General features: G+C 37.2%; 2 protein-coding genes across 5 annotated transcripts; one reads left to right on the forward strand and one right to left on the reverse strand.

Moving 5' to 3' along the window:
• Nucleotides 1-1,300: 1,300 nt before the first annotated feature.
• On the reverse strand, nucleotides 1,301-9,287 carry LOC111252037 (uncharacterized). Its single transcript, XM_086990731.1, has 14 exons — nucleotides 9,153-9,287; nucleotides 8,045-8,212; nucleotides 7,647-7,879; nucleotides 7,245-7,379; nucleotides 6,655-6,849; nucleotides 5,835-5,927; nucleotides 5,319-5,414; nucleotides 4,733-4,783; nucleotides 4,455-4,571; nucleotides 4,178-4,309; nucleotides 3,589-3,726; nucleotides 3,053-3,205; nucleotides 2,140-2,229; nucleotides 1,301-1,899 (listed from the first exon to the last, which is right to left on the reverse strand). Exons 2-14 carry the CDS (start codon nucleotides 8,187-8,189, stop codon nucleotides 1,879-1,881), a joined length of 1,599 nt encoding a protein of 532 aa, XP_086846857.1. The 5' UTR covers nucleotides 8,190-8,212; nucleotides 9,153-9,287; the 3' UTR covers nucleotides 1,301-1,878.
• Nucleotides 7,721-12,311, forward strand: Trmt61 (tRNA methyltransferase 61). Of its 4 annotated transcripts, none has more exons than XM_022809367.2 (5): nucleotides 7,721-7,859; nucleotides 9,978-10,292; nucleotides 10,695-10,916; nucleotides 11,184-11,439; nucleotides 11,671-12,311. In XM_022809367.2, the coding sequence occupies exons 2-5, from the start codon at nucleotides 10,011-10,013 to the stop codon at nucleotides 11,877-11,879; spliced, it is 969 nt and encodes a 322-aa protein (XP_022665102.1). In that variant the 5' UTR covers nucleotides 7,721-7,859; nucleotides 9,978-10,010; the 3' UTR covers nucleotides 11,880-12,311. The 4 variants fall into 4 exon arrangements, with proteins under 4 accessions (XP_022665102.1, XP_022665100.1, XP_022665101.1 ...); XM_022809365.2 differs by lacking the exon at nucleotides 7,721-7,859 and adding an exon at nucleotides 9,333-9,627; XM_022809366.2 differs by lacking the exon at nucleotides 7,721-7,859 and adding an exon at nucleotides 9,333-9,627 and having other exon boundaries at nucleotides 11,674-12,311.
• The last annotated feature ends 2,638 nt before the right edge of the window (nucleotides 12,312-14,949 follow it).

Below are 14,949 nucleotides of genomic sequence, written 5' to 3' on the forward strand. Positions count from 1 at the left end.
TTTTAAGATTATATGATAATATTGATTTAGAGAAGAAAAGGTGTAATATCAGATATGGGTGAAAAATTTAAGCGTAAAATTGTATGTACCCCAAACAATATACCAACGATAATAAAACTGGATTAAATAATATTCGAGGGACAACCTCAGGAGGAAAAAACCTTGAGGAGAGTGTGTATATTGCCACCACAGAAATCAAGGTAACCTAAGCCTCAGACACAAACACATCTAGAGACTTAATGTCATCTGTCTCAAATTGTATTTGAAAGGATCGGATCGTCAGGTTTTGCCAGGTCTCGGGAGCTAAGTTGTTCTTAATGACTTTTATAGAAAGTTACACGTGACAAACCAGATCGCTATGGGGCATAAACTTCACTCAAATGAGGATCTGAGAATGACCTACCGTATATCACAAATTTTGCTTTAGTAAACGCTCCAGCTTCATGACTGTAAATATGTAAGCAGCACACAAATATATTTGAGTACATTAGGGTTATAGGAAAGCTGAGTTCCAAAATACACTACTGAAAGAAAGAAAAGCGATTTCTTTGTTCACCCTGAAAATTGCATTTACTATACTGTGCTTGTTTACCTAAATGAATTAACAGTGAATCTTGTTGACCTATCAACTCTCTAGAGATATGAGTAAAAAGAAAACCAATTTCTGTGACATATATACATATAAGAAGCTGTGCTTTCTTATTATTTATAGGGCATATAAAGAATACGCGTTCTAAATTCCAGTCATGTCCTTTTAAAATAGACTAAACAAAAATATTTCGTATTCAAACGTTTAAATCGTTCCTACGCAAAATTATGAACTGTATTTTCAATATAGAAATACGTGTCACCTACGTGCACATCTTTTTACAACATATTGATAATACTATTAATAATAATACATTTTGCTCCAGGATCCATCTAAATCTCGGATCGTCCGCATAACTTTGGGATATTACTAAATCTTCGCGTAGCTATATTAGCCTTTCCATCGAAACCTGGTAAAAAAAAATCGTGCAACGGTTGATCATCGTTCTAAAGGACTTACATACAAAAAATTGCGTAAAAATCATCTTGGCGAGGCAATTCTCAATGTTGTTATGGCATGAAGAAGCATTTCTTTCCGAATATGACATGTGTTAAGCATTAGAAAACTAACCCTCATTTTTAATTGATTTCGTAAAATAGACAGGCTTGAACTCACAGGAGTACGACGACATTAGTTTGGATATTATATATATTGAACATGGATAAGCACAGATACTTAATCGCAGCATTATAGTAAATTTCCGTCCAAAACTTCTTTTGAGCCTTTGAGTTTTATTAGTACAAAGATAAAAACAAGTCTTAAAGCAACATAGATCTGTTCTATGGCAAAGTCGAAAATTAATCAAATTATTATGTATTTCACAACAATCAGTTGTTCTTATATAACTACCGCACTAAAAGCGTATCGGTTAGTAGCTCCATCATCATAACTGATAATTTATTGCATATATAGGTTCAATACGTATGGCACTTAAAAACTTATAGCCGTATAAAAATACATAGAAACATAGTGATAGGTATTAAAAACGATTCGTATTAGTGGCTTACACGGCTTTCGGAATTTTTAGATAATGGCGCGTTAATTAGTCCGTACCAATGGCCTAGGTCACACACGAACATGCCTGATTTATCTACAAAATGTATAGGATTTGAAAGTTGTTTTATTTCTAATCATGTTCCTTCAGTGTGCTGTCACATGGTTATTAAATACAACAACACAAACAACGGATCAATAAAGCGCTGCTATATAGTATAATATTGTGGGATCGGCAGTCGACGATAAGAGTCAGATTTCGAGTTTCATTTCCTGAAGTTCCGTCTTTCCGTTTCTCATGACGATTCTTTGTGCGCCTGTAAAAGGAGCTTATATTTAATACTTAAAATTATGAGAACGAAAAAGAAATCATGTAAAAGTAAACGTTTTCTAGACGAATTACAAATTGTATGCTTTGCTGTTTTGAATGTTTCGGTGAAAGATAGAAAAAAAATGGTTCTTTAATTTTAATGAAAATCGCATTGTCTAACCAGTAATGTCCACAAGGTCCTTAGAGCTGTAACACGTCAAATTTGTTAGGCATAGAGTAAACTCACTTTTACACATGCAAGGAATTCTGCCCATTTTTTTGCTATTTCGTCTTCGGTAGGTCTTTGACCTTCCTTAAGCTTCGTAGGTCTTTGTTTCTGTTGAAAAGAAACACATTAGTTACTTAGATATATTATGTAACGTTATAAGATTTTGCACTCTTTCTGCTTCTAAATGCATCTTAGCTTCAGAGACGAACTAAACTTCGAAGTTGATTTTCGTTATTGTAAAACAGATCTCTTACTATGTCCCAAATAAAAATTTTAGACCTTTTCGATAAACAATTATGTTAGTCACAGACATATTCTCTGAATTGTAGTTTTTGATTTTTTTTTTGTATGCTTTAGTATACTCTGTTTATCTGAATTAATAAAATTAATACATTTTGAGAAGCGGTTTGGGCTTTTTCTAAAGTTAGTACTTCCAGTTACTCAATGGAACTAAGCTATAACAAGTGTTGAAATATAAATGATGAAGCAGCTCAGTTTGGTAATAGAAGTGTCGTATTCTTTAGTCATCGCTTCGGACTTCAATGAGGCAATGACAACGGTCTTTGAGTGTGTAGGATTGTTTATCGGAGAAAATATCAACGCGTTTTCTTCGCAGGGGCACCAGAAAAGCGCACTAAGCACTATAGAAAATTTGATTGTATCAGTGAACTTAGCGGTTAGTTAGGTGAAGGCGAACGTGAACGTAATTCTTAATCTTGTGGCAAACGGCTATTGTATCTCAGTACTATTGTCGAGACCACAATGTAATATAATTATATTGTGGATTCGACCATAGATGGATCCAATGTTAAGAGATTGTTCACTGTTTTGTTATTGGCCAACTTATTACTAGGTACCATTAGCCTGGCATCAAGCATGAACAATCTTATCAGGAATGGCTGGTAATGGTAAATATTCTTTGTGATTTTACTCGGGTTTTGTTGTAAGCTGTACTGGTCCACTTCAAATTAGCTCTAGATCTAAGAGCCATGGTGACAGCTACAGAGCTCCCTCTGATGGGTTTTGGGTTGGTTTTCAATGCCGATGTAGCAGCATTCCCTCGTCCAGTTTTTAGACCCGATGCCTGCAAAAATTGACTCTCACTTTTTTCTTGTATACACAGTATTCAACGTATCTTATATAAAACATTTTTATATAATATTGAGATCTACTAACCCTCAAAGCTGTTTGACGCATAGAATCAATTATCGCTGTACAAAAAGTGAGCCTTTGAATTACGCTTAGATATAAATCTCAAACTTGCGCATCGCTTACTTCTTTGATACTGAACAAATCTGCTTTCCTTTGTTTTGACTATCACATAAAATGTTAATTCATTGCATTTCATTACTAGCTTCATAATGGCTAAGTAATATAAAGGAAAATCTCGCCATAGTTGAAATAAGTAATTAAATTGCGCAAAATATCTGCATCTCAAAAATCATTCAATTGTTTCGACATAGTTACCACGAAAAGCCGTTTGACAGTTCTGGTTTTTTTGATAGCTGCAGCAACATTTCTTGACCGAAACGATTTACTTCGAGATATATTAGACTCTGCTTGTTGGCCCTCAGGGGAAATGTTTACTGTATTCTCTGTCATCTCCTAAAAAAAGGAAATGTGATTATATTTATCCAGTATATTAGCTCGTCCATAGCTTTTATGTCATAGCTTCTTCCGGCCATTACTGTCTACGATTCGTTTGCCTACTTCCATTGTTGTTAGTCAGCGGTCAATAGTGGTGAATAAATAAAAATTGTACTAGCCGCTTGCATATAGAGGTACGCATATGAGTGCATTTAGCAGTAAACTCTCGAATGGTGTTATATACATAATTCCATTGTAGATATATAATATAGTTTTCATTCACTCGCCGTTGTTGGTCGTTAATTAACGATCATTCAGGTGGGCAAAAGAATGGTGATTAATAATGAATGACTAACGCCATGCCATAAAGATGTTTAGACTTCTGTTGTGATGCCTAATGGCGTTGCTGGACGCGAAACTCGAAACATTTACTTTACAGTAACATTACTTATGTTTCAAGGATCATTACCTGTTTGTGTTTTGTTTGAGTGGAAGCAGGTACAGGAGTCCTGGGTATTTCTTGGCTGATTTTTGACCGTGCCGATAGCGGAGTGGTCCTTCCAGAAGCAGTATGCTGTGCTTTTAGCGCTCCAGAAGGTGTCTGTTAGAAAATAAGACGCGTATACGTGGGTCGTTAAATAAATTTCAAATGCAAAGTAAAGGATACCTTCTGGACTTAAACCACAGCTAATGTTTTTTTTATTAAGCCAAAACCTGGCTATGTGGACACTATTCAAAGCGGTTACCGTTTTTGGCGGAATCGATGTCGATGATGGCTCGAACGAGATGGAACGTTCCTCGGTAGGAGACGATCGAGGTGTGGTGCGTGTCGACCCGACTCGCACAACTGTTCGCCAAGGTGTCTATCAGATCATTAAGAAGGGTGGGTCAAAGTTAGGACATCAGCCTACTTGAATTTTACTGAACACTTCATCTCCTCTAATAAAGTTAACGCAACATATCAATATTATCACTCGTAATTGGGCTTACAACTATGAAGAGCAAAAAGCACTAATTAACTCACCGTTCCTAGACGAGATATAGATTTTGGAGTCCTCCTTATTGTTGAAGGCGGCTGTAACAATCAATTTTTTTTTCAAACTATTGCTGGAAGTAAGTGAACGTAAATAAAGAACCTCTTAATGACAAACTATATCGCAGAAAAGTAAAAATTTTCCGTCCCATCGGCAAGAAAAACGATAAAGTAAAACTGCTACATCAGCAAGATTAACTTCACGTAGGGCAAAAATAAGTTTTGTAATCTACCGATTATCATCTATGCACACAAATGCATTTAGAATCGTAAATGGAAGCAACACAAAAGACGGCCGAACATACGAAGTGTTGGCGTTATGTTTTTCACTAGCACGTACAGTACGATAAAATCTTCCGAAGCCTAAACGCTTTTGTAGCCGTCGTGTGTCGTATAATCATTTGCTTTGGATCGTCAGAATCATTTTCTAAGATCTTCATACACTCAAATAATGGATATATTATACTGCTAAATGGCCCATGTTACACTGAACCTTGATCTTATTTAACTTTCTTCGCTTGTATTTAAAAGAGTTTTTGAAAAGCTAACAGGGAGAGTCGTTTTGCGTATGAATTACCGTTTTAGGCTGGTCGCCAGTGGAGACATCGGTTGATGTTAATTTTCCGGGATCACTTTTACTGGGAACTGACAGCGGGGTCTCTCGAGGAATCATCTAAGTGCACGAAAAATGTATGGATTGCTCATGACTAACTGATGACTTAACACACTGACATAAACGATATGTGGCCCTATGATATACGTATTCATACACGACTGAATCAGTGCAAGTCGTTCAAGTGAAACGGTCTAGATCACATGATGCTGTGTCTAAAAGCAATTCGATCATTTCAAGGGTTTGTCTTTCCGTGCGAAACACATAATTAAACATTTCTATCTTTGTCGATAAATCAGCAGCTGCCCTAGATTATTCTTATTGGGGACTCACTGAATCCAAATAGCCGAAAAACATTCGAAACGGCTTAAGAATAGATCACGCTCTATTAAAATCCGACAAACGATAAGAATGCAAATCTGATCTTACTGTCTATGAAAAAAATCTGTTTAAAACGTTATTCGTGGGCTTAAGTCTTACCGGTTTTTGAATAGCTTGAACACCAGTCGGAGTTTTACTAGTAAACATCAATGAAGTGGTTGTAGTTGCCCTTGACGCAGCAGTCAATGGATTCTGCGTAAAAAAAATACAAATTTTTACCGAAAAAAAATGTTATTGTTTACCTTTTGCACATATTTAAAAACCGACTCTTGGAAAAGGTTAAGCACATATCCACAACACGCTTAAAGGCAAAGCCTGTGACGTACACGTAACTTTGATTGATATGACCTTAGTGTAACAAAATTACTTCACGCTTATTTCGAAATAAAATGTGGTAATGTACTATTCTCGCTTAGGGAATGTATTAATTGGAGTAATTGGTATTATTAATGATATATAACATAAATAATTGTTCGATGGCTACTATATTAGCAAAGACGATGATAGCTGCTTACGCACCTCAACTCATTTCAAAAAGGAAACGTTAAATTACTACTTTTTGTACTACCTGAGCGGCAAATCCCGCTTTTCCGGTTGATTTTAAAAGCGTAGTTTTGAGTTGTGTTTGTACAGAGGCTGATGGAGCTTGCAAATAAGCATATCTAATATTTGTAATAATTTCTGGCACATCATTTATTAGCGCACATTGAATGGCAACAACTAAATTATTACTTTTAAAGCTGACTAATGGCATTTAATGGCCTTTGTACAAGTAGAGTCTGGAAGTAATGGAGATTTTTCGTCACAAGCCTCGAATAATTGCTTCGACTTGGTTTTAGAGAAATCTATTGAAAGCGTCTAACACCAATGTAGACACAAGGTCTACGGGCAATTTTATTTTATAAATTTGACCACTCACGGATTGTGTCTTTGTCAAAGGTGCTCCTGCCGTTGTCGATGCTGGCGTAGCCATTTTGGAGAGCGTTCGGCCCGATGGAGCATTACTTACAGTTTTACTTGGCATCTTCTTCTTATTGCTATTCATCTGTAAATTGTTGTTCATCGTGACTAAAGGAAGCTCAAGAAGTTCGAGCAGTATCTGCACAGCTCTCATCTGGACTGGTCAACAGAGTATAAGAGAGAAGTGTTAAAAAATCGTAGAGATATGTTACTAATGTAGATCCTTTTCAGATTTTCGCAACACAGATTCCCATATGTAAATTAAGCGTAACTTCCCAGATTCACCTAGAATGCATAGTAAAGTAGGTCCTTCAAAAATGTGTACCTACAGCACATGAAAAGGTACTCGATACGGGATTAGTGCATCTCGCTTGATAAGTTCGACTAAATTGTAATATACAATATATGGTATTTTAGAACGTTACATAAGCGACTATCTATGCGTAGGGCAAATGGTTTTGTAGCGTTCATTCTTGTGAGGCTTCAATAACGCCCGAATTGGTCCGTTTCGATAGTTAAATTGGCTAAGGCCAAATAAACTAGTAATACCTTGGTTTGCCCAAATCGAGGATCCATTGGATTCTTCTGGACAGTTAGATTAAATCGGGTTGCCAATGTCGTACGTATAGATGGAGTCTTTTTTTTTATAGCGGGGCAAGCCGATGAATCCACACCATCATAAACCTGTGAACAGATCCGAGCATAGTATACCGAGTTTATTTCTATTAAGAAAATCCGCGTTAATAGTGGGAAGGCAAGTTTTAGATATGGCTTATAACGTTAGAGACACCGAATTTACCTTTGTCTATGCAGTCTAGTAACGGTCATTAATATTTGGGGCTGACAGTAAAGTAGACAAATTCAGTGGCTACCCCTCTAAGTAAACTATTTAGTCATAACAAACCCGCGTTTTTTTTCCTCTTACTACTAACGGATAATCGGCTTACTCACGTCGAAATCAAGCATTCTTCTGGAAAGCCCTCCAATAACCGACTTGTTTTCTTTAAGGGGAGTTGGCCTTGCGATGCCAACCTTGAACGCCGGCGTCTTCAGCCCTTCCGCCCTCTGTTCGGCGGCCCAAGCCTTCTTCAGATTACGGTAACGGTCCAGCCGAGCCTTGCGTTGATCAGGGGTTTCTCTGGGCTTCGGTAAAACGACTTTCTGGTAAGAATGAGGTTCCATAACTGATCGGAATAACAATATGAAAATTAGTGCTTTGTTGCTTTGAATACGAATATCTGTTCGCTACTCTAAATACAGCCTTCGAGCATCAGCACGATTCACTTTGCATAGGAAGAATCATTGTCGACCCTGTTTCTTTTGAAATATTTTCAAGACCCATAGTTCACCTTTCTTGTCAGACGACACTTCAGGAATATTTCGAAGATTTGAGAGAACTTTATCTCGAAGATTGTCTCTTCGTGCGGCTAGGGCCTCTCGCCGGTTTTGAAGAGCGCCAAATCCCCCATCCCTAACTATTTCTCGACGATACATCTTGCCGGTTGTCTCGGTCTTCCCTGGCCAAATAAAGCAGAACAGAAAAGATTGTTTGAAAGTTGTCATAGTTGACACAAGTCTGTTTGGTAAAGATACTAAACACTTACCTATTGTAGTGCGAGTGCATGGCAAAAATAATGTAAACAAATCATATTTAGATTAATTTTAAATTCAATCATGCAGATAAACCCTAAGCATATTTATTTGTCCTACTGTTACCTACCTCCTTGTCATAACTGTTTGAAAGCTTACAGTTCGAAGACTGACATTTAACGATATGCGAAAATGAAAAACTTAGTTTTTGGTTTACATTCTTGACCAATATGTCAGAATGATAGAATGACTGAAAAAATTCACGGAAATTAAAAAGGCTAGCCAGAACTGTCCTAAAAGAACAATATCACCTCTTTCTTTAGGTTTTTATATTCTTTAATAAATACATAAGCTTCTTCTCTTTGCTGTATGTTTTCTATCGTATGAAGCTATACGAAAACTTGCTTCATTTAATCATTTCTAACTCCATTGGCAACCGGTTGACAATCGAATCACAATTTGATAAGAAGTTTTTAAGTAACTGAATTTCTATAAAATATGTCGTCCTATAACATCAAAACTATTATGAAGACTTCAAATATTCTGTTGTGAAAGAATACACGGAACCACCTAATCCAATAAGATATATAAATTTAATCAACACAATCCTTATCAAAATTGCTTACTGCCATAATTTCATTGCGAGTTATGGATTACACCCTATACAAAATTGTTGCCGACTATATTACGGGTATCATAGCAAGTCCTTCTTTCGAGCTTATTTAACTAGTAGTCTATAATCAGAGCACTGTAAATATTACGAAAACCAACATAAAACGCTTAAACGTGATGAAAACCGGTACACACATCGACATTCACAACTCACCTGCTACTAAGAGAGATATATAAAAAGGTACAAAAACCTACATACAATGGTCTCCTCGATCCGGCTTATCAGCAATGATTTACTCCTTGATAGTGACAAGTATCTATTAGAGCTTCCAGTTTCCGTTTTGACTAAAACGTTTCGACAGCTGTCTCTAGGCGATACACAAAATTTAAACTTACATAAAAATCCCTTTCAACCCGCGGTCTGCTTTGTATACAAACAAATCCACGTGAAATTCGAAATCAGCGGGAGCCGCCGGCAATACTCACGGTGCCAGCAATTCACCTGCTAATATTAGTACTCTACAATGCTGGCACTAAATTGCTATAGTATAGCATTATTTTGAAGGAAATTGCTCACTTGCCGTGCCAACCGTATTCATTACTAATTCTAGAATTCTTCATTGTCGTTCAAGTTGGAATGAGTTTTCTGGAATATAAGGACTGTCCCCAGGCGGGGGACACAGTAATTGTCTACTTACATTTCAATTTGTTCTACCCTCTTGTCCTAAAGGTAGTTACGGGTTATATAAGTTATATCTAGATTTTCATCTGTATTACTACTATACGAGAAGAAAGAAACGCAACAGGTACCGAGTAATTCACAGTATGTTAGTCAGACTAATGTTAGATACATGCATACCGCACAAGGTGTTTTTCTCGTCTCTTTCAACCAGAATAACAGCCGAAATGAAACTTACTCCATTAAGATGCTTTTAACTATTCGATTTAATTGTAAATACTTAATAGAACCAGTGTGATTTTCAGTGAGATGGAAAACAATTATGTTGAAACCTACACAGAGCTATAACGTTCAGTGAATTTTAACAACCGGATATTTTAAATTTGCATTTGCTATTTCAGGAAGGTGAAACGTTTCAAACAAAATACGGCGCTATGCGTCACAACGATGTTATTGGCCGTCCGTATGGAAGTCGGATTGCTGTCAAAAACGGTTTTGTGCACTGCCTGTGGCCAACGCCGGAGTTATGGACCCTTGCACTACCACACCGCACTCAGATCCTTTATACAAGAGACATCACACTCACAACATTCCAACTAGATTTACGGCCCGGCAGCGTGGTCGTGGAGTCTGGAACGGGATCGGGTTCAATGACGCACTCTCTCGCTAGAGCAGTAGCTCCTCATGGGAAAGTGTACACCTTCGACTTCCACCTGGTAAGAGGTTACGTTTCTTTTACGTGACTGGTAAAAATCCGTGCTAGCGAATGACGCATTGTAGGTATGAGAGCCGGCATTTACAATTTTTTCCGTCGATTTAACATTATTTTTAAACTGGCATCGAATTGCATTTTATTATGTCCTTCAATTTCCATGCCATTACGAAAATTTCAAGATAAACCCACAAAAGTGGGCACCGTAGGCAGAGATTGAAATATTATCAATGCTGTCAAGCGCATAGTGGTAATGCCACTTTCAGTTACAGTCTACGATGCAGCCAGAGAGAAAACAGATCCGAAAACGACCAAGGAAGATTTTTTCTTTGATTATTTTGTGACATTATTTTTTGCAACAGGTTTGAGACTTGTTTTAACTATTTATTGTCATCATTGCTTACAGGTCCGGAGCGAGATGGCACAGAAAGAGTTTTCTTCACATGGGCTGAATGACATCGTTATATGCGCTCATCGAGACGTTTGCACAGATGGATTTGGCTTGACCGGAGTAGCTGATGCTGTATTTTTAGATCTACCCCATCCATGGTTAGCTGTCCATCACGCCATTCAAGCGCTAAAAGACACAGGGGGACGGATCTGCTCCTTTTCGCCCTGCATAGAACAGGTGTAAATGATCGTAGATAAAACTGCGTACGAACTAGGCACTAAAATATATAGCGTATAAATGCGCCTTATGCTTTAAGAAACGTATTGAGCCGACAACAAATTTGAAAAAGTCTGATAGGAAACTAAAACTCAACCGTCATTATTGGCGGTCTTATAAATTTTGGCAAGTCGACTATAATGAAAGGAAGCTATATGTGAGTACTGATTTATTGTCCCTTCATTCTGGTAATATCATTGACAATATTGTACTTGAACATTGACTCAGGTTCAGAAAACATGCGATCGGCTCCGCGAACTACGTTGTGTTGAACTGACGACTATGGAATGCCTTGAGCGTCCATACGAAGTGAAAAAGGTGCATTTTGTTAAACAAAATATAGGAGCTGAGAGACATCGAATTGGAAGTGAATACTTTGTAACAGGTGCTAGTAAAAAGGACGAGGCAATCGAAGAACGTGAGGAAAAAGTAGTGGTGGATGAGGGTGATAGCCCAAGCAGCTGCGAAGTTTCAGAAAAAAGAGGTCTGTCAGTTCATACCGGCAAAATACAATTTTATACTAACAGTGTAAAACTACCACCTTATACCTTGCTACTCCCCGTAAGGGCTTTGGAAGTTAAGAATGTGCGAGTTCTCACTGAAAAAGACCTTTTTGTGACTCTATGAATTAAAGTGATGTGGAGAAGTCCGGTGTGTCCTCTAAATTAAAAGTCCGCTTTTTCCTAAAAGTTGAATAAATAATTTTTTCTTACAGCAGATGAAAAACGTGATGATCCGGAAGATGAGGATGAGGCTTCGAAAGCAAAGATTGCAAGATCATCTATTGAAGGAGAGGTGCAACGAGGACAAAAAAAGCCATTGCCTCCTGGAGAAAGTCGGCTGTGTGCTATTCCTTCAATAAGAATTCCCGGTCACACAGGGTACCTTACGTTTGCGACATATCTCGGTGGGAACGCACAGTAATAGACGGTTCCACTAAAAACGAGACAACCAATTCAGCTCATAGATTCAAGACTGCCTATTGCCAATAAAACATAAGTTGGCGTGGGTACTCGATCACTGGACGTTCTGTTCAACTAGACTGCTTATCATGTTTCAATTCTGCAACAGAAGAAACAAATCATCGTATCGAATATTAAAAATATTCGAGGTCTTAATTAATATCGTGATTGATGGTACATTATGAACGTGACTTCTGTCCAAAGTGTGCATTGTTTGGATGATTCGTAGGCACAATAAAAAGTCTTGTGTAACATTTATTGGCAAAAAAATGTAGGGAATTCACATAATGCGTCTTTTTCTTTAGGGACGCTTGTTCATTATTGCCTCTTGTAAGAAGCATGTATTATTTATTAAGTAATAAATATCATACACACGTGTTTACTTTAAAAAATACATTACTACAAAGATATTGCTTGATAACTAGTAACTTTTCTCTATCGATTGTTGTACAAATAAATACAAAATCGATTACTTTAAAATGTTTCCATCCAATGACAAAAAACAAGAATATCAAATGAATATATATTGTCTGTGGTGGATAATTTTTGATAGCTTCTTAAATTGTACTACCTATATTCATTAAGACAATCCGAGTTGAATACCACGTCGGTCAGTAAGTACTGTCCGTAACTTTGCACGTACTTGTACATTTTGTTTATTTATCTAATTTTTAATTAGGCGCATTTTTCGGATTACGTCTCTGCGTTTGCTGCATCGGTTATATTGCGGCCATGTTTATTAGTAGCTGTTTCCTACGCAATCAAGCGCAGGCCTAAGGCATGGCATATCCTTTATTACTTTCCCGCCCAGACAAGTATTGCTGATACAACGAGAACTGTTTGTGAAGTTGAAAATAAATAAGCACTATCTGGCAACCGCTTTTAACGTTTTAACTACAAATGTCCATTTGAACGTTAAACCAACGATAAACCTTGCCTTAGACGGTTTTCGGTTCAATGAAAATACACTTCAGATATTCGGTCCAGTCACTTCAAGCACTTCCTGCACAGTTAAATATTGGTCGCCTTATTAGATTCAATCGTCCGACAGGAACATGTATACCACACGGACTCAGCGAAAGACCATTGCACTCATAAAACGAACCGCATGAACGTGTGCACATGATTGCTTATATGAAATTTTATCATTGTCTTACAGGATTAGTGCTGGAATCTACAAAAAGATATAACAATTCGTAACGCAAAGGCGAATAGTGAAGCATCCAAATATAGATACCCCAGAGAATCCACTAGGAGTAGCTGCTGCCACACGCTTCAGAAGCGCAAAGCCGTCTGCAGACGGCGACGCGCCTCAAGTCACCAAATGGGTCAATAAATTGAGTAAAAAAGGCGCTAAACAGACAAAAGATTTGGTAACAGAATGTTGCTGCCTGACAACACTAACACTCATGTGATTTTGGATAACAGGAAATACCGATTATAAATGAGAGATTTTTTTTTGGCTTATACCTGTTCAGATGACGTTTGAACAGATCCATGCAGCGTTGGATATTCAGGAAAAGAGTCAGAAGTGAGCTCATGAACGGACAGTCCGAACAGATGCCTTTATCGGAAATCCGTTTTGTTCTTGGGCATCCAAACAAACAAATCTAGTAGAGTAGCTTAGTCTACCCTAAATGTAGGCAGCATTTAAAGCAAACTGAGAAGTAAAATTTTATAACCAACTTAATAATTTCTTTCTAGCCGTACCACAAATCATTAGAATTTTTGTGAGAAAATTTGCTGCGGAATTGAAAACCGTTACTTGAGGTTCAGATTGACAACACATACACATGACTCAGAGGCGCAATAACTTTTTTTTTTATTAATACTATTAAATGAAAGATTATCTATAAGGAAACTGAATCTTCTCACCAGAGCGATCTACAACGATGTCAAAATCGTTGACTGCCTGCAAACTTGATAGCAGTGCGAAAGGATAAATTTAATGCTATAGTAAGAATGCGTTCATCACATAATACTAGGTAAAAATATGTATATGAATGCACCTATAGGACATGGTTATTGACTACATGGCACCTCAGTCTACTGCGCAGCTTGTTTGTTGCCGTCAAACTTACTTATATACCAAACCCGCAGTTCTGCCGTTACAAGTAAGCCAAATTATTAATCAAGCTTAACCTACTGCAAAAAAAAGTTAAAGAGTTAAATCATAACATGGAGCTTGCCAATGTATTCGTTTCCACAGTCTTCTTTGCAGCAGTGGCCCAGATGTGTCTTGATTCGGTGATATATAATCAGTATTCTTTACTGAAATTTTTTTCATGAATACAAGTGTATCCTCTTTTAAAGAAATTTAAGGATCTCTCGTGAAACAGCTAGATTTTTCAAAATGTATGGTATTTTTTGTATTTTACATTTATGTGTTCCACTATAGCTACAGTGGTAGGTTTCGTTTGACTGAACTGAGCTGTTTGAACAATCTTCAGTTGAGGCCCCTCATGCATGAACGTCAGGTCTTTGCAACGTAAACATATTCAATTTGCAAAAAATTAATTCAATAATCAATCAATATACTGTATCTCATATATTGAACCTAAACCTCGCAGCGGTCGCAAGTACAGCTCTTACCATTAGTTAAGAATTTTTCGTACAAAGTCTTCATCACCAGTTTAAGCATTCTTCTTTGAGCTTCAACCCGTTTGTCGCTTGAGTGATACGAGATTTGTTTCTGGGAAAATTGCGGATTCACAGAATGGAATCGTTTAAGTTGCTCAAAACCATATTTTCGTATGTTACTACTTCTGTATATTAGCAGTTCTACCCAATGTTCGCTAACAAAAGTGAGGACTCTTCGGAAACACTCAAGTTGAAATTTCAGTAAGCAGCTTTCGACCTCATTTGATCGCCAGTGTTTGAGATTTGAACTTTTCTTTGTAAAAATTGTTCCGACTTGGAGTAATTATTTCGTTTTATGTTAACTAACGCTAATTGATCAGTTAACGCACGGTGTTCGTAATGATCACCTCTCTGATTTTTTTTAAATGTAACACGGTTTTCAGTATTAAATA

Source organism: Varroa destructor, unplaced genomic scaffold (assembly GCF_002443255.2).
Source record: "Varroa destructor unplaced genomic scaffold, Vdes_3.0 BEIS01000005.1, whole genome shotgun sequence".
NCBI classification, from domain to species: domain Eukaryota; kingdom Metazoa; phylum Arthropoda; class Arachnida; order Mesostigmata; family Varroidae; genus Varroa; species Varroa destructor.